General features: G+C 35.7%; 1 protein-coding gene across 3 annotated transcripts in view; it reads left to right on the top strand.

The window, feature by feature from the left end:
• Window positions 1–21,758, top strand: part of LOC145669141 (trypsin-like) — a 77,406-nt gene that overhangs the window by 44,003 nt on the left and 11,645 nt on the right. For all 3 annotated transcript variants that reach the window (XM_081737486.1, XM_081737485.1, XM_081737484.1), the window contains exons 3-5: window positions 1,496–1,584; window positions 3,156–3,273; window positions 4,873–4,986. In XM_081737486.1, coding sequence (XP_081593612.1) covers window positions 1,496–1,584; window positions 3,156–3,273; window positions 4,873–4,986 — 321 coding nt within the window. The remainder of the gene's footprint in view (window positions 1–1,495; window positions 1,585–3,155; window positions 3,274–4,872; window positions 4,987–21,758) is intronic.

The raw sequence follows: 21,758 nt of genomic DNA, 5'->3' as shown, positions 1-21,758 counted from the left end.
TCCAGTCCCTCATAATGATCACAACTTTCTCTCTACAGACATAATAACCGTACTTCTTCTATTTGTTCGTATGCTTTTTAATTTATTTGTTCTTGTAACTGTTGTTCCTAAAATCGGCTACAAAATTGCACAATATGTTTCTCGGTAGGACTTTAGTCTTGACTATTGTTCCATCCTAAATATTCAAGTTTCAATTACTCCCTGTCCGATCTTCATTCCGAAAACTGTATACTCATCTCACTTCACTCGTTCTCAATACATTGATCTTCATTTCTTATATTTGTTCCTTAAAGCTCTCAAGTTTTCCATGTGGGAATATGAGCAATCTCACGTTCCATATTAGTATTATGCAGGAGTTTTGCTTGATGACGACTGACTGTGATATAGTCCTGTTGAAATTTACTCGTCGAATCAACTTCAATTCTTGACGTCTTCTTTAAGTTTTGGAAACACAAAGTAGTTACATTGTGATAAGTCCTGTGAATTAAGACGATTTGCATAAGTTGCATTCTGTTTTCAGCGAAGCCAACAGTTGATGTGAAATGGCGTTGCTACGATTTTCAAAGCACTTCATGAAGATCTGCCATTGGTTTCTGTTTGAGCCATTCTTCGAAAGCTCAGGAAAGGCAAACTTCTATATATCAAGCGTCAATTATTGTTTTTTTGTGTTAAGGCGGAAACCGCTTTCGCCAGCCCTAATCTTGAAGAAAATCGGCTACCATATTCTTTATCATACACATTGGTGATGGACCATTCACGATCCATGATTTTCTTCATAGATCCAGAACGTCAATTATCGTTTGTTTTCAAGATAAATGTGATCTATCAACGTTTCGTTGCCTGTGTTCGTAGCAGCTATGATTACCAGCACCAAACTTATCCAAAGTGAATTATCACAAATCCCTTTTTTGTTCTTACATCTCTATCAACGCGTGGCACCGAACAGATAAGATTTTTAGCTTTGAACGTCCATACAATATTATATCCAGTATTGCTGATCCGTGTTTCAGAACGTGTTTTTTTATTTTCTCAGGAAGATCTTCCCGAATTCTTGAACCACTTCTAATTTGTTGGTCTTGAAAATGCAAAATTCAGACATTCCTGTTGCAGACGTTCACAAAAAAGTACTGGTGTCTCACCTAACTTCGAAATCATCAATTTCTAGCAGGATATCGAAGGTTACGTAGAAAGGACTTACCTTCGCTCATCTTATTGCATTGCTTTCTACGCAGCTTAATGGTGATTGCCCAACGGATGCTGCCTCACATATGATTTCCGGCAAACACTGGCTTTTCGAGCATGCACTTATGACTAAACAGAAACAAGTTCAAATATAAAGCTAAAATTACATTCAAATTTATGTTGTCATTTTACAATGTCGATTCTCAATTTATTTGATACATGCTTGCAATAAGGAAGAATCTAGTATAAAAGTCATTTCTATAGTCTCTAGTTTACATTATTCGTTTTAATACAATATCCTTCTACTTTTCAGGTCTTAGTATCAACATCTTCTAACACTTCTGTTTGTAGTGCAACAATCGTTAATGGAAAATACATAATATCAAGTAAGGAATGCCTAAGGTAAGGAGAAATACACTTAGAATACAATAGTTAAAGTAATAAATTAAATAAAGTTCTAGCTTTAACTCCTCTTAATTAACGTAGCTATTAAATCAAAGAAAGTAGCCCCGTGGCGTAGTCGCTAACGCTCTCGCCTTTGGTGCGAGCGGTCCCAGGTTCGATTCCTTGTGGGAGCACTCGGTCGAAAAAGTGTAATAGCTTTTTCAGGCCAGTCATCTTGAGTGAGATTTTCGTGGGTTTGCCTCATTCACACCAGGCAAATGCCGGGTTGGTACCTCACATAATGGTCCCAGGCCACTTCCTTCCCCAATCTTTTCTTCCTTCTCTTTCATCGGATAGTGTGATCGCCGAAGGACGTCATCCCTTATACGTAACGGGCTTAATGGCCTTAGATGCTGACAACCCATAAAATCTAATTCCTAATCCTAATCCTAAATCAAAGAAAACCACGGTAAGTGCAGTTGGTTGTTGGTGAAATTATATATTAAATAATGAATGGAAAGAAATAAAATTTTCTAGTGAAACCCACAGATACAATTTAATTCCTGCTAATCCCACATAACACGTAGTCAGGTTCTTTTCAAAGAGATCAGCTCATGGTGGAATATAGACTCACTAGCAGAAGCCCTCATTCTTTGTTCCGAAAGAAAAAGGTTTATTTGAATACAACATTAATTTCTCACGTTACGGTTGTTCGTGGTGAACTTCGTATATTGTTCGCAAACTTCTGGCCGGACAAGAAAACAGACAGTGTTACGGCGCGAGCTTCACTCACCCTCGAATCATTTGTCTTATCAAAAAATTCAAAAACATGGATTTAATTTTGAAAAGTCTACATACCAAATTTCATTTATCTAAACCTAAGAATTTCGAGTTTTATAACAAAAATCCACGTGAGTACCGAATTTCAATTCTCTGAACCTAGGGAATGCCGGGTTTTGGACATCGTATTGAGCCATGTTAATCCTTTCTGTTGTCTTCTAAGTCCGATATTAAAAGAATAGATGAAACATCTGTTTAATGATTTTAGACGAAAAGTCTAAATACCAAATTTTGATATCTCTAAATTTAAGGAATTTAGAGATATGAACATCTTATTATGAAAAAATCCAATTCCCATTTCATCCTGTTCCAAGTTGAATATCCAAGAATAAGATGTCCTATCTCGAACTCCATTAAGTTTAGAGACATGAAGTGTGTTGTTATTTATATATGCTATATGAAGTTATTATTTAGAATTTTCATTTAAAATAATTAAATGAATCTTGCAGCTTTTCTTGGTGTTTGACCTAAGTAAGTGTATCGTTTCCAGTCGCTTCTTTTTGGAAACATCTGTTACTCATCATCGAATCATCTAATTAGTAGCAATTTCATGTGTTACATCTAGCCTGATAGTACTAGAAAGACGTTTATTTCATCTTGTTTATCGTCATTGCTCTGCAAGAAGTAACTAGCTCTATTATATTACTGATACGGTTAATTATTTCTGTCAGGAAAACGACGATATGATGTTGGTTCCCTGAATCAATTTCAGTAGCAAAACCAAATAATGGGATTCTGTCATTTTTCAGAGAAAATATTCCAGTATTAGGAGGTATTCCTGATGATTTGGATGCAGCAATATATTCTTCAGGCAATATAGAGTATCGAGAATTAGATGGCAATGTTGTTAATTTTACACTAGCAAAGGTATGTAAAATTTAAACTACTATACTATAGTAGATTCAAAATTAAACACACATCATTGCAGTTAGATTAGATTAGATTTTTTTTTTTTTAATCACATAGTACACAAATGGAAATAAAATTGTTTAGCTTCCAAAGTTGATAAAAATTAACGTTCGTCTATCTGGTTCTTCGGGAGTAAAAACTAGTTTGATAACTATTGAATACAAATACTACAAAGAGATTATAATCGTCATGGCAGACTTGAAAGTCAATCTTGCGTTGACTTTCCCCTTTCTTCAAGTGACACATAAAAACTGCTTCTGTTTCTTTAACATCTATTTATTGGCATATATAGTCTCTTCCTGTTTCCTTTCCAATGGAAGTTATGCATTCAAATATATTTTACCGTATTTCTGATCATTTCTAATTATTTCTCATGCAAAGAGAGCGCAGTCAAACCAAATATTACCAAAAAATGTAATTTTAAGGAAAGAAACTGTTACATAAAGAACTACCCGTGCTCAGAACAAATGACTGGCGAGGTACGCTTAAATAGTTTGATCTTTCTGGGTCAAAATTTACGTAAATCAACTTGAAAACTTGACAATGTCATGGGCTGCTGCCATTCAACACTAAACGCACATGGTTTATGAGATCTTTTGTTAAAAAAGAAAGAAAAACAAACCCAAAGCTAAATACACATAATTCTAGGTTTCATTCCAGGGAGAGGGCTGCTTGAAATGGTAAGAAGTTGTTTCCAGTACTTTGTCATTATTTAGTTTATGGGTTGTAGAAATAAACGTTACACTTAACTTAATGGTGCATATTTTAACCAAATAAAAAATAAAAATTAATACTGGAAGTATTTACGAAAGCGTACTCTGTACGGATCCAGTAATACATACATATATGAAAGTATAGGCCTATGTAGCTATGTGCTTTGGGAGAAGGAACGAAAATTTTCGAGCTTCTTTTAAATTAGGTATTTAAATAAATTCTTCCACATATATTCTCTAAGGCACTATTTGTGTCACTGGACTCATTAATAATTACAATAACAATGAGAAGCGAAGAGAGGGAAAATCCTTCGGCTTATATTCAAAGGCACTAACTCAGTTTTCATCTGATCAACTGAGAAAATCCTGCAAAAACCTCAGTTAAGAAGATTGGCCAACGAACTGTTACTTCTATTAAAAGAAAGAACGCTAACCACTAATGTACGCCAGCTCGATAGTAACTGATTCATACTATCTTTGCTATATTCAATAACTTACATTAAAATACAAATCCTGAGCAAAGCAACGTTTTATTATAAAATAATAATTGTGACAGTTTCGGATATCTACATATCCTTCTTCAGACACTATCGAAAATAATCTTCGATAGTGTCTGAAGAAGAATATGTTAGATATCCGAAACTGTCACATTTATTATTTTATAATAAAACGGCGCTTTGCTCAGCATTTGTATTTTAATGTAAGTTACTCGATAGTAAGTTTTAATTTATGAATAACATAAATATAAGGGCTGCATATATAAAAGCAAGTACGTAATTTTTACAAAATGATAATGCTAATTATTACTCAAAGAACACTAACGACAGTACTTTTTTATTTTTAGGTCGAAAACAAGTTATCATTCAATAAAAAATTTTCTTCGCCGTCACATAATGAGAAATTGCAGATAGATATGGAATGTACTGTTGCTTCATGGGTCATTCATGAAGAAGAACAGGTAATACACGTTTATGATTTTATTATTCTGAATTCACAGATCAGCTGGAGAAATCACGATATATTACTGAAGATGGAAATTTTTCTTATATATATATTTAAACATTGTTCATATTTAAATTTCACTCTGTGTTCTTAAAAATATATTATTAGGAACTAACACAAGAAGTTCTTGGGAGTTGTCACTGTTTATTATTATGATAGTACAGGATACTCAAAAATTATTGATGGATTTTGTAGAATTATATGTTAACAAATACTGAAGATGCAATTTGGAATAATGAAGTTTTAATGAACTCAATGGCATTCAATAGATGCCGTATCTTTCACCCCATAGATTCACAGTCGGTACTCCCATTCTTACCAAACCTTCTGCAGAATGTCTTGAGTGGCGCTGTGGATTGCGATTTGATTCGTCTTAATAATTCCCGCTGTGTGTGTGGAAGTGGAGGAGCGTAAATATTGTTGTTTACAACTAGTGTAAACCTGTCGCAATCGCTTCCTTACACTGTAAAAAATCGTTGTGTTATTTCAACGACATGTCTCTGTGTTTTAACAAATGCGATTGTGTTAAAATATAACACAAACAGGTGGTTAGAACAGCTCACCTTCCATTTGGAGTTGTGTGCCAAATGCCGATAGTTGAAATGACACACAGTCTGCGTGTTGAATTAAGTCAAGTGTAGAATCTTCGGTGTTGTTTTCTGCGTGGTTGCCAAATATGTTGGACATCTAATTATAAAGGTTTATGTACTGAAGCTACAGACAAACACAGTAGAAAGAAATACTTAAACAAATCCAGGTATTCACAAACTTTCAACATGCAAACTGCACGATGTGTTCTCAACTGTTTTACATAATGTTTCTGAAGAAATATGTCAACAGCGAGAAACAACACCGTATTACTGTGTCACTTCTACAATGAACTAGAGCTCACCAGTCAACACTGGGGACTGTTTCAAAAATGGCGGAAAGCAAGTAGAAACGCAGAAGCAATCATATTATAAGAATATAGGTAAGAGTTTCCTATCATCCTTGAACAAGATGCTGGTGAAGGTTGTGTGTCGCACCATCAAGAAATAAATCACAATAAAGGATGAGAAAGACGACAAAAAGAAAATGATTTTCTAAATGAAGTGTTCTGTAGTCTACTATTCTTATTTTAAAATTATAATTTGTTTCCTTCCTTGGCCTGTTAACATTTTAACAGGGCATTTCAACAAACGGCGTGTTCGGAAACAGTTGACGAAATTGATGATGTTCACGAATTAAGCTGTTGCATTTCTTTTCGTTAAGTTCATTTATTTCGTTATTTCCGAATGATATCATTGATTGTCATGTTATCTAGTTAGTATCCAAAGATGGCAAACGACCGTAAGCGTAAGCATGCACACCACAAGCTTTTCCAACACAGAAAAAGGGTTACATCAACACCGCACACGGAGTTATTTGAACACCGAAAAGGTGTCGTAGTAACACAGAAGCGGAGTCGAACTAACACCAAAACGGTGTTAATCTCGTGGACTGACCTTGAATTTTAACAGGGAGTGTTGAATTAACACCAAAACGGTGTTACCTACTTATATGGTTTTAACCTTGAATTATGACACAGATGGCGGGTCAAAATAATAAGAAAATAATGTTGAAATAACACAGAGACTGTGTTACTTTCTTCGGTTGGTGCAACACCGTCAAAGTAACACTCAACACTTTTCCCTACACTACTTACCCTCACATGGTGTCGAATCTACACCGAAAATACTAATACAGATCCGAATTTACACCGGTTGTGTGTTAAAAACTTAACACATTCCCTGTGTTAAACACCAACACCCCGGAGTATGTGTTGAATTAACATCGCAGTGCTAGTCATGCTTGAACTACTGCCCTGTGTTAAAATTGAGTAGAATTAACAACCATTTTTGACTTGTAGAGTCCTCCTTATTATGGATTCTGATATTTTCAATTGCAACTGGTTATAACCAGAGCTAAAAGTGGATCTGAAAAGTCAGGGGAACGCATGACGTCACATCGTTTTCCCCGTGCCTGTCTTTGTCCATTGTATTTTTTTTAGAAGGTGGACGGATACCATAGACAATTTTTGGAAGTGAAGTAACGGCGTTTCCCCGCGTTCCTCCTCACTTTTAGCACTGGTTATAACACATAGAGTTCTTCGAGCTTCTAGCCAAGATTACACATTTTTCCGACTCGACCGTCCCTTCGACGACATAAGCGGTTCCCATGTAACATTTTTCTTAATAATGGATGAATTAATGTACAAATCGACTAATAATTTGCAATGTCCAGGGATGAACAGGCCTGCCGGGTAAACAGGTAAATGTTCAATGCGCCCTCGCTGCTATAATCCCCAGGGGCCTAAAAAATAACAAAAATAAAATTAATAGATTTTCTTGAAATATTTACATTATTTTTCGAAAACAATATACAAAATTTCACTGTCTTGGGAATCGTTTATGGCAATAACTTTTCAAGGCGTGTGTAAGTTTAGCCAACCTTGTATTGCCCGAACGGCAAGACGGTCCTCTGTAAACACATAAAACTAATACAACACTTTTGTGTAAAGTGACATATCTTTATTTCAAAACTATGTCTTATACATACCACAGTTAAAGATGTATGTGGCTAAAGATACAATATGAGATGTCTGTAGCAACACACATCTCCTGTATAAACGACATAATCCCTCTCCTCTCCGGCCAATTGATTAAGCGTCCTTCTACGATATATCACCTCCCTTTTCATGACATATTTCTACTATAACATTGCCCTTTTCATGGAGCCATTTCACACTTGTACGTGCCTGCTTTTACGCCCTTGTTTAGTAGCATTCATGTGCTGCTTATTTTTATTAGATAGCAGTTGTTTTTTTCCTTTTTTTAGAAAATAAACGAGGATATGATGAGATGACATTTATAAAAATTATAGGGAAAGGGAGATAATAAATTTCTATTGTTAATACTGTGTATTAATATTTTCTTTATTACTGCGTTTGTGGTTGGAAACTGCAATTTATAGAAAATATTGACAGGATTCAGATTCTCAAGACCAGTAAACTCGGTGAGTCCAGTCGTTGGCACACTCAAGACACTCTTTTTATATCACACACGGATCTAAATTGCGATAGATTATTCTAAATTATGCCACATTATCAAATGACCTTTATGCATTAACTTCAACATACTCCTTTTATCATGTGCATAAAAATGAAGCATGAGGCTGTCGCAGTTAACAATCAAATAGACCCTAAGTGGTAAGTAACGCATAACATATAAGTAACACACACAATACCAACATTTCATAGTTATATAAAAAGCAACACATTCCGACATTCGCGAATTACCACAAATTCAAAGCACCTTGTTTCAAGACAAATTTACGTCATACATGTTTCTCTATTCTCTAAACATGTTCAGTAAAATAGGAGATTTTCTGTATTGGAACGTGGAAAGGAAAGGAAGGTTTATATTTTTATGAAGAGATAGCATTGTAAAGAGTACACAGAAAATATCCCAATTCCAAGTCAAAGCTGAACCATTTCCTTTAGCGGTGTACTAGTAATCTTCACTCTTCCCCTTCAAGTTGTAAAGTGAGAAGAAATATCCAAGATAGCTGCTCAGATAGGTTTTAATTCACAATGTTAAACCTTGCAGCCGAATGACAAATATAAAAATATAACGAAGAAACATTCAAATCAAGTTTCAAAACACAGGATACATATGAGTTTCGAGAAATTTGAATTTGTCATGGCACCTCAACCTGGGCCGCACATCTTAGTTTCCTTTCCAATTCGAATCAAAACGTCACCAAAAATTTGTACCCAATATGTACTAATTTATAGCATCAAAGTTAGAATTTGTACCCCCATCAATTTCGAGAAATTTGATTTTTTGATGGCAGGTCAAACTGATCCACAAAACATTTTTTTCAATCCGAATGAAAACGGTACCAAAAATGTGTACCCAATATATGCCAATTTGTACCAGCAAAATAAGAATTTGTACCATCACCAGGTTGTAGACGTTTGAATTTTTGTTGGCGGGTCCAGCTAGGACGTCTTCTTTTCTTTCCAATTCGAACCAAAAATTTGTACCCAATATATACCAATTTGTAACACCAAAAATAAAGTTTCAACCCACACAAATTCCGAAAAGTATGAATTTTTAATGGCGCGTCAAACTGAGCTGGACAACTTATTTTCCTTTTCAATTCGAACCAAAAAGCGACCAAAAGCTTGTACCCAATATTCACCAATCTGTACCACAAAAATTAGGAATTGTACCCCGAATATTTTTTTGAGAAAATTGAACTTTTATTGTGAAGTCAATATGGACAGAACAACTCATTTTTCTTCTCAATTCCAATTAAACCTTTACCAAAATTTGTACTCAACATATACCAATTTGTAGCACCAAAATTAAAATTTGTACTACCACCAATTTCGACAAACATGCATTTTTGTTGACGGATCAAACTGGCCCGCACAACTTATTTTTCCTTCGAATTTGAATCGAAACGGCACCAAAAATCTGTACGCAATATATACTAATTTGCAATACAAAAATTACAATTTGTTCCCTCATGAATTTCGAGAAATTTTAATTTTTGATGGCGAGTCAAACATGCTCATACAACAAATTTTTCTATTCAATTCAAATGAAAACAGTACCAAAAATTTGTAAGATTTGTAAAATTTTTACTCCCACCAATTTTTACAAATTTAAATTTTTGATGGGTCACGCTGGCCCGCACAACTTGTTTTTCTTTCCAATTCAAATCAAAACGGTACCAAAAATTTCAATGCAATTTGTACCACAAAGTTAGATTTGTACTCCCACCAATTTCGAGAATTGTGAAGTTTTGATGGAGGATCGAACTTACCCGCATAACTTATTTTTCTTTACAATTCGAATCAAAACAAGACCAAAAATTTGTACTAGATCTGTACCAATTTGTACCACCAAAATTAAAATTAGCACCAGCATCAATATCTAGAAGTTTGATTTTTGATGGAGGGCCTTGCTGGCTTCGACAACTTATTTTTCTTTCAAATTCGAATCAAAACGGTATCAAAAAATTTTAGACAATATTTACCAATTTGTAGTATCAAAATTAGAATATGTATCCCCAACCATTTCGAGAAATATGAATTTAGATATGAGGGTTAGACTGATCCGCACAACTTATTTTTCTTTAAAATTCGAATCGAAACTGTACCAAACACCTGTACCCTATATGTACCTATTTGTACCGCCAAAATTAAAATTTACACCCTCACCAATTTCGTAAAAATTGAAATTTTTACATATAACGGGTGAAGCAGAGCCGCACAACTCTCTTTCCTTCCAATTCGAATCAAAATGGCACCAAATGTTGGTACCCAATATGTACGAATTTGTACGACCAAAATTAGAGTTTATACCCCAACCAATTTCGAGAAATTTTAATTATTGTAGTGGGAAAAGTTCTCCCGCACTGTTTTTTTTTTCATTCTAGTTCGAATCGAAACGGTACCAAAAATGTGTACCCTATATGTACCAATTTGTATCAACAAAATTAGAATTTCTACCCCCACTAATTTCGAGAAATTAGAATTTTTGATGGAGGGCCAGGTTGACGACAAGCTGGCCCGGACAAAAAATTTTCTTTCCAAATAGAATCAAAATGATACCCAATATGTTGTAACTGTACCAAAATTTTGCTTAATATATTTTTCGCTTAAACGCAAATTCTGCGTTAGTGCATTATGTGACGTTCATCTGAATTTGTACGCTTTGTGTGGTATATGCTTCTCATTGATTATGCTGCCGCCTGGTGGTGCTAAAAGATAGAGTAGAAGAAAAGGAAAAGGAAAGAATGGAGAGTTTTGAAACGCAATAGTTGGTTTTGGTGTTAGTGTGTGTGTAAAGTATGATTCGGCAAGTTTCACTGATCTTAGTTTTATCTCGACGCCAGAATGCATTTCAATAATTCAAAATTATGTTATATTTTAGAAAAACTAGAGCTGTCTTTGAAGCTCCATAAATGATCTGTGAGAATAATAATGCAGAAACTAGTATTTTCGTAAGTGTTGTGCAAGTCGTTGTTAAAGTAAATCAGCCCCAAGTAATACTTTATAACGACAAGGGGACGTGATCGATATTACGAGTGAAACAAAGAACTTGGCAAGGTGCACTTGAAGGTAATGGACTCTTGATCACCGACTAACACGAAAAATGTCGGAACAAGTCAATTCTTCAACAGAAATCGCAACATAATGCTGTCAATCACGTTTGCCTGGAAAGACTGTTTATTAAATTCCTTGAATTGGAAGAAAGGACAATTTCTACGAGTGGATTCGTCGGATACTTAGTGTTTCTACTTAAAACGTGATCACGAATATAGGCGCCATGGTGAACTAAAACTGTTCTTGTGAGTAATATTAAAGCATATTTACGAATTCGCTATGTAACTGGGGCAACGTAATGTAAGAAACATATTTGTTACAGGTACGTTTATTCATTTCTAATAAACGACACTATAATATGTAGTTTTGTCAGTTCATTCTTTTCACAGATAGTATCACGAGACGAGAACGTGGTTGTTGAATTACTTGTGAACAATCCATGACAGTAGGTGATGTTCTCATCTATTTTCCATAACACGCCTTAGGTCTCCTCCCAGGTGGTTCCGTCCGAATCTGGACCATTACGGTAAGGTGTATCGTGCCTTCCTTGAACGATTGTCGCGGGGACGAACTTTCTGAACCTCTAAATAAAATAGTGCAAAGCTATATTATTCGGGGGCAAAGAGTAAAGAGTTCTCCGCGGTGGCCGGTTAAGGATGGTGGGTACCGGGCAGCGCAATGCTGGACAGTAATAGAATAGCTAAGCCCTTCACAGGGACAGAAATCACAATCGGGAAGGTACACGGATCGAGCCCGGATACGGTAATAATGTATCAATTTGTACTACCAAAACTAGAATTTGTACCTTCACCAATATCGAGAAATTTTAATTTTTGTTGGTGGTTCAAACTGGCCTACACAACTTGTTTTTCTTTCCAATTGGAATCAGTGCACTATCAAAAATTTGTACTCAATATGTACAAATTTGTACCCTCACTTATTTCGAGAAATTTGAATTTTTGGTGGCGACGTCAAGCTGGCTCTCACAACTTATTTTCTTAACAATTCGAATCGAAATGGTATCGAAAATATGTACCAATTTGTACCACAAAAATTAGAATTTGTGCAACTACCAATTTTGAGAGATTTGAATTCTCAATGCCCGAGCCAACTTGACGTCGAAACTTGGCTCGCGCAACACATTTCTTTTACCAATTCGAATCAAAATGTTACCAAAAATTTGTGCCAAATAGATATCAGTTTGTGCCATCTATAAACACTGAAGCCAAAATTATTTTAATATTTTTCTAAGGTGTACCAAATATTAGAAACAATAAAGGAAAGCATTGTCACAAAACAATTTGTTGAGTAGGCGGCAGATTAAATACGAGGGAGGATCCAAAAGAAACCGGACTTTCGTTCTAAAAAAAATAATTTATTACATTTTTTTTTTTTTACAAAATTCTTTGTCTCATTCAAAGTACTCTCCATTAAATGTGATTCATTTCTTCCATTTTCATTCCCACTGCTTGAAGCACCTCTGGAACTCTGAAACTTTTATATCGTCCAATGCGCTCTTCAAAGTTCTATTTACAGCCTCTACACCATCAAAACATTTTCCTTTTAGATTTTGTTTAATTCTCGGAAAATGTCATTATGTTGGTTAAAAAGTTTGGATCATTTTCAATCTGATTTTCAAGTCCTGGCTCAAATTCAGACGAATGATTTGATCCTGTGTAAGCAGGCGAGAAACAAACTTAGCGCAACATGTCTCATTTGCAAAACCTCGCGCTGGCACGAGCTCCAACTCGCTCCTGCCTGTTTTGATATATATCATCGATCATGAAACGACGATCCTTGCTGATTTTGGGACAGATTTGTTCGATGTTTTCGTCGTTTCGAAATGATGAAGAGCACCCAGAACAAGCATGATCTTCAACACTCATCTCATCACACTTAAAGCGCCCAAACCATTCAAAAAAAATGTGTGCGGTTTATAGTATCCTTCTTGAAAGCCTGTTGAAGCATTTGGTAAGTTTTCGTTTCCGATTTTCCAAGTAGGAAGCAAACACACTCCTTGTTCCTTTGAATCTGTCATAACGATTTCGCAGGCGGCAAACTAGAACAGTTGAGAAAAACAATAATACGATCAAACGTTAACCTCCTACGCAGACGCCGCTTGGCCAACTGATCTGGGAAGGTCTCTACTAGACCCACCTAGCAGGAGAACTCTCTACTACGCCTAGGAACGGCAGCGCTCTTTCAATCCGGTTTCTTTTGGTCCCCCCTCGTAAATAGCATTGGCATTTGTACAACTTGGTTGGTGGAAAGAGAGTCAAATATCTACATATGTTGAGGACTCCAAAATATTTATGGGTGGGTGATTTTTTTTCAACCATTTGTGATCATGGACAATATTAATTTTTATTACAGAACTCATTCAGAGAATCAGTTCTGTAAAGTCGTCTCCATCCAGTCATATCTCCGTTTCGTTAACAGAGTCTAAGTTCTAATTTTGCTTATACAAATTTTTACAAATTCAGTTGCCATCAATAATACATTCCAGAGTTAAAATATTTAATGGAAATAGTCAAAAATTCGTTTGCGAATTGGTAAAGTCGAATTAAAAAAAATACGATTCTGTTGTTTACCTTGAGATCAAATAGGTCCACATATTTGAGTAAGGATTTCAAATTTATTGAATTGGTGCAGGCACAATGTAACATTTTTTGTTACAAATTATCTAAAAAAAAAATTTGGACAATTTTCATATGAATTCTGAATAAGCCTTTGGCCTGGAGGAGTTGACTTGGTGATAAATTAGCCGTTAATTGAATAACAATTTCAAATCTTTATTCATACATGATTTTGCTCATGCAAGTTATAAGCAAATTTTCCGTTCCGTTTTTATGAATTACGGGGAAATTTAGTTGCACGTTCTCGTTCGAATCGAATACAATTTAGATTCAATAAAAAAAATGGGATGCCGTGCCCAAGCAGATTGCAATGAAAAATGAAATTTCTAGAAACAGGTAGGATTGGAAATTATAATTTTGAGAGTACAAAGTGGTACTTATTTGGCACCAATTTTTGGTAACATTTTAATCCGAATTCTTAAACCAAATGTATTGCACGAGTCAAATTTCGACGTTAAGTTGGGTCCAACATTGAAAATTCGAATTTCTCCAAATCGGTGAGGGTACAAATTCTAATTTTGGTGGTAGAAATTGATACATATCGAGTACACATTATTAGTATCGTTTTCATTCGAATTGCAAAGAAAAATAAGTTATGCGGGCCAGTTTCACCTGGCACCAAAATTTATAATTCCTCGAAATTAGTGGGGGTACAAATTCTAATTGAGGCGGTAGAAATTGGTATATATTATATTCAAATTGTTTGTGCGTTCTGATTCGAATTTGAAACAAAAATAAGTTAGCCGGCCAGTTTGACCTGTCATTAAATTGATATTTCTTAAAATTGGTGGGTGTACAAATTCTAGTTTTGGTGATACAAGCTGCTAGATATTGGCTACAAATTTTGGTATAGTTTTGATTCGAATTGTGAAGAAAAAAGTTTTGTGCTCGCCAGCTTGACCTCCTAAGAAAAATTCAAATTTCTCGAAATTGGTGAAGGTACAAATTCTTATTTTGATATTTCAAACTGGTACATATTGGGTACAAATTTTTGTAAGATTTCTGATACAAATTAGAAAGAAAGTGTTTGTGGGTCAGTTTGACCCGCCTCAAGTTCCTCAAAATTGGTGGAACTAGAAATTCTAATTTTTGTAGCAAAAGTTGTACATATCGGGCACAAATTTTTGAACAATTTTGATTCAAATTGGAAAGGAAAATAAGTTTTGTGGGCAAGTTTGACCTGCCAACAAAATTCTGTCTGACATGACCTGCCACGCTTCACGAAAGTTCCTGGAATACAAATTCTAATTTTGGTGTTATAAATTGGTACACATTGAGTACAAAATTCTGGTACCGTTTTGATTTGAATTAGGAAGAAAAAGTGTTGCGCAAGCCTACTTGACTCGCCATTAAAAATTCAATTCTCGCGAAATTGGTGAGGATGCAAATCATAGTTTTGGTGGTACAAATTGGTACATATTGCTTACAAAGTTTTAGTACCGTTTTCATTCGAATTGGAAAAATATGTGTTGTGTAGGCCAGCTTGACGTCATACTGGTCCTCCATAAAATTAATAAGTAGTGTGTACAAATTCTAATTTTGGTGGTACAAGTTGGCGCATATTGGATACAATTTTTTGGTACCGTTGTGGTTCGAATTTGAAAGAAAAATAAGTTATGCAATCCAGTTTGACCCATTATCGAAAACTCAAATTTCTCGAAATTGGTGGAAGCACCAATTCTAATTTGGTGGTACAAATTGGTAAGTATGGGGTACCAGTTTATGGTGCCATTTTGATTCAAATTTAAAAAAAGAGTTGTGCGGCTCTGCTCCACCCGTTATCAAAAATCCAATCTTTTCGAAATTGATAAGAGTACACATTTTAATTTTGGCGGTACAAATTTGTACATATAGGGTAATAATGTTTGGTACCGTTTCGATTTGAATTTTAATGAAAAATAAGTTGTGCGGGCCAGTCTAACCCGCCAACCTACATCCAAATTTATCGAAATTGGTGGATGTACATATTCAAATTTTGGTACCACAAATTGGTAAATATTGGCTACAAATTTTTGATACCGTTTTGATTACTATTCGAAAGAAAAATAAGTTATGCGTGACAGCTTGACCCGCAATCAAGAATTCAAACTTCTAAGTATTGGTGGGAGTGCTAATTCGATTTTGGTGGTACAAATTAGTACATATTTGGTACAAATTCTTGGGCACGTTTTCATTCGAATTGTAAAGAAATTGAGTTGTCTGGGCCAGCTTGTCCTCAACCAGGTTTACGTAGCCAACCAATTTTGTTTTCTTAAGATTTCATAATCAATTATGGTTAAAGTAAAGCTCATTGTGGTACACTCCGGTACTAACCAAGTAGTTTCATATGACATACAAAAGTCATGTGTACCCAGTGTGTTAAGTCGTGATTTGAGGCCCTGCTTGACCTGAGCCCCCATTTTGTTTCGTTAATTTTTCATAATCGAGGACGGTATCAACGAAACAAACTACGGTACAATCCGGTACAAACGAAAGTATTTCAAATGAGCCAATTAAATTGTTTGTACAACGTGGGGGGAGCCAGGTTCACACAGACCCCAATTTTGTTTTCTTAATTTTTCATAATCTGTTATGATTAAACTAAAACTCATTGTGGTACAATCCGGTACTAACCAAGTACTTTCATATGACATAAAAAGTCATGTGTACCCGGTTTATTAAGTTGTGATTTGAGGGTCTGCTTGACCTGAGCTCCTATTTTGTTTCGTTAATTTTTCATAATCGAGGACGGTATCAAGGAAACAAACTACGGTACAATCCGGTACAAACGAAAATCATTCAAATGAGCCAACTAAATTGTTTGTACAACATGGTGGGGAGTCAGGTTCACACAGCCCCCAATTTTGTTTTCTTAATATTTCATAATCTATTATTGTTAAACAAAACTCATTGTGGTACAATCCGGTATTAACCAAGTACTTTCATATGAGATACAAAAGTCATGTGTACCCAGTGTGTTAAATCGTGATTTGAGGCCCTGCTTGACCTGAGCCCCATTTTGTTTCGTTAATTTTTCATAATCGAGGACGGTATCAACGAAACAAACTACGGTACAATCCGGTACAAACGAAAGTATTTCAAATGAGCCAATTAAATTGTTTGTACAACGTGGGGGGAGCCAGGTTCACACAGACCCCAATTTTGTTTTCTTAATTTTTCATAATCTGTTATGATTAAACTAAAACTCATTGTGGTACAATCCGGTACTAACCAAGTACTTTCATATGACATAAAAAGTCATGTGTACCCGGTTTATTAAGTTGTGATTTGAGGGTCTGCTTGACCTGAGCTCCTATTTTGTTTCGTTAATAGGTCTTTGTAATTTGGTCAATCAGAGTGCTCTTTTAAGCAGTATTCGAAGTTGAAAAGAAAGCAGAGTCAGTATGGTTTATTACCATTTTAACTCGACATACTGTCTATCTAAATGTTAAAAGAAAATGGGGGTATGTTGCCTAAAGATTACATTTTTATTTACACAATGACTCAAAACCATGAAAGAGTTTCTCCGTTGTTACGGGGTGGCATGGAGAGGCTTTGCCCCAGTCCCAACTTTCTGAGAAAAACAGAAGAAAACTCCTTATGTTGTATTATAGAGAATTATACATGAAAATGGTCAAAAACCGAGTTTTATAGTAACAATTTTTTAATATTTCCCGCAGAGAACTCGCTAACCCCCACACGACTGAGAGGTATTCCAGACTCCCATGAAGTCCGCTTCACAGTAGACAATCCTAAATCCACCTATGCTCAAGTTATGACAATTATACGCACAATTATAGTCAAGAAGATACACACATACATAAGAAAGAAACAATTGAATATGGCACTACAAAATGTAAAAGCTTAATGTAAAACAATAAGCAAAACAACATATTTAACATAAAACACTTAAGCAAAACATAAGATTGTTTTGATTGCATAAACTATTTTTTCTCGTAAATACGGGAGTCAGTTATGTGTTTCTTTATCATTATAGACACAAAAGGAATCCCGGCGAATTCATAACAATACTTTTCGATTTCGGTTTAAATGAGTCGCACCTTCAATACACTGCCTTTTCTTTGGATTGGATCCATGACTCATTCCTTTCTGTTATGTGACCCTTATCTGGAATCAACACAACCAAGAACCAATACGAGTTTTTGCATAGAAGCAAAGAGTGAACATTTTTTGTAGACATCTTCCGTCTTATGCAGAGTCGTTTCGACGTATGATTAGTGTCATACTAAAAACCTGACTACTGTAGGAAACATATGTTAATCGAACTCTTTAGTATGGCACTAATCACGCATCAAAACGACTCTGCATAAGGCCCCTTATTTTTAAAGCAAGAGATAGGGGAAGATAACAAAACTGTCGGTGTTGGCAACTTAAAATCTTTGAGATGAAAAGCTATTCGTCAATTACTGTGTATACAAATGGATTTACAGTGAAACCTGTCAACTTGGCCACCTGCCTATCTTGGCCTAGTTCGTCTTGAACCTGCATTTTCCCATAAGACATTCGTTACTTACTACTCTATATGTTGGCCACCTGTCTATCTTGGAAGTTGGCCACACTGAAGCAATGTTTATCCTATAATGATAATGATAAATTTACCTGCGTATCTTGGCCACGCAAAATATGTTTTGTTATTTTTCTTAACTCTTTCGTATTCCCATATGAGAGGCAGATGTTCTGTATTTGTGACTGGACACAAAGAATCATAGATTCGCACGGTTTGTTCTTGGAGGTCAATGGCCAGAACACTACCCTTATAAAGGGGTGGTGAAGGAAGGTGTGAATAAGAAAAAGCACGTACAGGAATTCCGGAAATGGTTGTACGTATTTGTTTACCCTGTCTTGTTTGGTAGAACCATTAGCTATATCAACTCCTCTCATCAGTGGGGAGCTATAGGAATTCCGGAAAATTCTCAAGGTTAAAATAACCATCTCAATTGTAAACTATTGTCACCTGTCGGCTTGTCAAAAGATAGCGGAGTGTTTGAGATATCAATTCCTTCAAGATTTTCTCAAAACATCTTTGGCTCCGAGGGAAACACTTTTAGCTCAGTAACAAGAGGTAGTTAACTACAATATTAGAATGTGCATATCTACCAAAAAGAATAAAACAAATACTGTACGTCTAGAACGAACCACCATTCAGTAACAACTGAAAAGAAGCCATATAAATTGCATATGAATTTCTCAATTTATAACTTGGCTTTTCTTGTTTTCAATCTGAATAACTCAGTGTGCTATAATATCAATTTCAATAAACTGCGTACATACACTTCTATTTCATGGTTGTTTGTGTTATTGTGTTTTCAATCCGAATAATCCAGTGTACCAGACTAGTGTTCAGGAAGAGAAAGGTATGCATATATATTGAACATACTATCAAGAGCGCCGATCTTGGGGGACCGAGGGGGCCAGAGTTCCCCAAAGATCATGTGGCCCCTATTTTATTTATGAGTATACAATATTTGGTATAATTTGAGTGCAATTTGTCTTAAAATCTTCATATATATACCTTCTGCATCTGAATGCCCCCCCCCCCCCAAATTTATAGAGTAATCGGCGCTGTTGCATACTATAGTAATATTTTCTAGTACTGTATACTTTTATGATTACTCTATATACATTATTTATAAGTAGCTGTCGTGGCACTGATTATTAAAATTTTACAATCAAGTAAACTAGAAATCCTATTCTAAAAATACACAAATCACACTTATTTTCTGTAAGTTGGCCAGCTGTCTAAGTTGGCCACTTTTCGATGGAACCGATGGTGGCCAACATAGACAGGTTTCACTGTATTAAATATATATTTGCATCCACTTTCCAGTGACGGTATATGTCTTAATTAACGAAAAAACAGAGGTGGTATGTCTTCATCACTGAAAACCCAGAAGCGGTATGGCATACCACCGCATACCGTCTCACTTCGAAAACTGTTTTTAAGTGTATATTCGACGATTATTGTGTAGGATCAGATAAAATTCGTTCGCCATGTAACAAAATTACGCTCATCTACTTACTCTATTTCGTAGTTTTCCAATGTTTAGTTTCTAATGAACGGTGACAGTTGCCCTCTAAATTCATACAGTTGTACGCACTAATATCAAGATTTTTTCACTTCGTGATTAGAGGCAGACGTTACTCTTGACCCGTGGGTCTCACTATAGGAATAATTCGGCTGTAAAAAGTATATATATATATATATATATATATATATATATATATATATATATATATATATATATATATATATATATATATATATATATATAATCGCATGCACATGACTGGCGATAGTTCGTGCGTGTTAGTCCCTTCGCGATTCTCCGTGACGAATCAAAGGAGTGCGGACCGAAACGAAGTCCTCGCTGCTACGCGGTGATAACTTCAACACACCGGCATTAGATACCTGTTTCGACTCAACGAAACCCTGCCGCGAGTGGTACACGTCGACGCGTCATTATATCAACGATCGCCATTTACCGACAAGTGTGTCACTAGGTGTTGGCGACGTTTACGACATGGAGTAATGTACTTTTTAAGCAATTTGTATCAATTCTATTTATTTCACAGCATTACTTTGCTTTTGTTCGATTTAGGGACGCAACCATAGAAAGTTGATACATTTCATTATTTTTCTGCTACAAAAAATCTATAAATTTGTACATGCCAGATATGTATTCCCTACTTTGTTGTTAATTTTGGATGTCATGCTTCAGCTCGTTTTTCATATCTCTTTTGTTATGTTAAATAACTTTCAATCCTTATTTTCTATATTGTATTTTTTCTTTCCATTTTCATTATAGTTACTTTTCCATCATCTATCTATTAAAATGCTACAATAGCAACAAAAGCATTGCTCGTTTTTTAAAGTTAGCTAGCTATGGTGTAGCTAGCACCCATTGTGAGGGCTACACCCTCTATTAGAGAAAGAGATTTGACATTATTATGGGGAAAGGAATTTCTGGGGAAAGGGACATTTATTAACTTCATTTAACATCCATAAGCTTTTTCCATAACATCCATAATTTCGAAGATGCAATTTGGAAGTCTGAGTCGACTAGCTATTTTTGGTGAGATGAGTAAAATGAAATGAGGATGGAGTGCTGCAAAGACGACACAACACAAAGAAACTGGTTAATAAGACAGATGCTGGGTTATAATCTTCTGTCCAGGGGCGACTCTGGACGTAATGAGATACATGAGGAGGCCGTGTTAGTAACAAGCGGGTTTACTGTGCATGATATGAAAATGTGATATGAGCCGGGATGTGTGACGTGCTGAGGATATTGATGATGTTAAAGTCGGGATGATCTGGAGGTACAATATATTTATATAGTGCGAAAGGCAGTGAGAGAGGTGTAGGCGTATGGCGATGGCTTTGGGTGTAAGAAGCGTCGCTGTGAACGGTTTCAAAAAATATAGCGTGTCTGCTGTCATAGAGTTGAGTTATATAGTTAAGACGAATAGCTTCGAGATGATAAAGAAGGTGAGGAAACGTGATGTGGTCGTATAGTTCACGGGTTAGTCTCCATAATTTAATGCGGTAGGCTAGGTGGAGAGCATGTCTTTCCATTATTAAAGCTATTAGTAATGTTTTGCGCTTGCTGATATCCATGCGCTGAAATCATACGTAAGAACGGGATGAGGGAAAACCTTGTGTTAATGAGCATAGAAGAATGGGGACCCCACGTTGTTCCTATGAGACGTTTAAGTAAATTCAATCTGATTTTGGATTTGCTTACGACGATAGCGGGGTGTAGACACCATGTAAGATGGTGATAAAATGTTATACCCAAGTAGCTCACTGTCTTTGAGTGCTGTATGGCAGCATCATTTACGGTAAGTGCAAGACGAGCTGGGTTCCGATGAACTCGTGATCGACGTTTTGGTGGAATAAAGACTATAGCCTCAGTTTTGGTAGCGTTTATTGTTAAGCGCCACGTCCGACAG

Source organism: Thermobia domestica, chromosome 13, assembly GCF_964235325.1.
Source record: "Thermobia domestica chromosome 13, izTheDome1.hap1.1, whole genome shotgun sequence".
NCBI lineage: Eukaryota > Metazoa > Arthropoda > Insecta > Zygentoma > Lepismatidae > Thermobia > Thermobia domestica.
The sequence above is the reverse complement of the archived record's forward strand: the minus strand, read 5'-3'. Positions and strand labels throughout refer to the sequence as shown.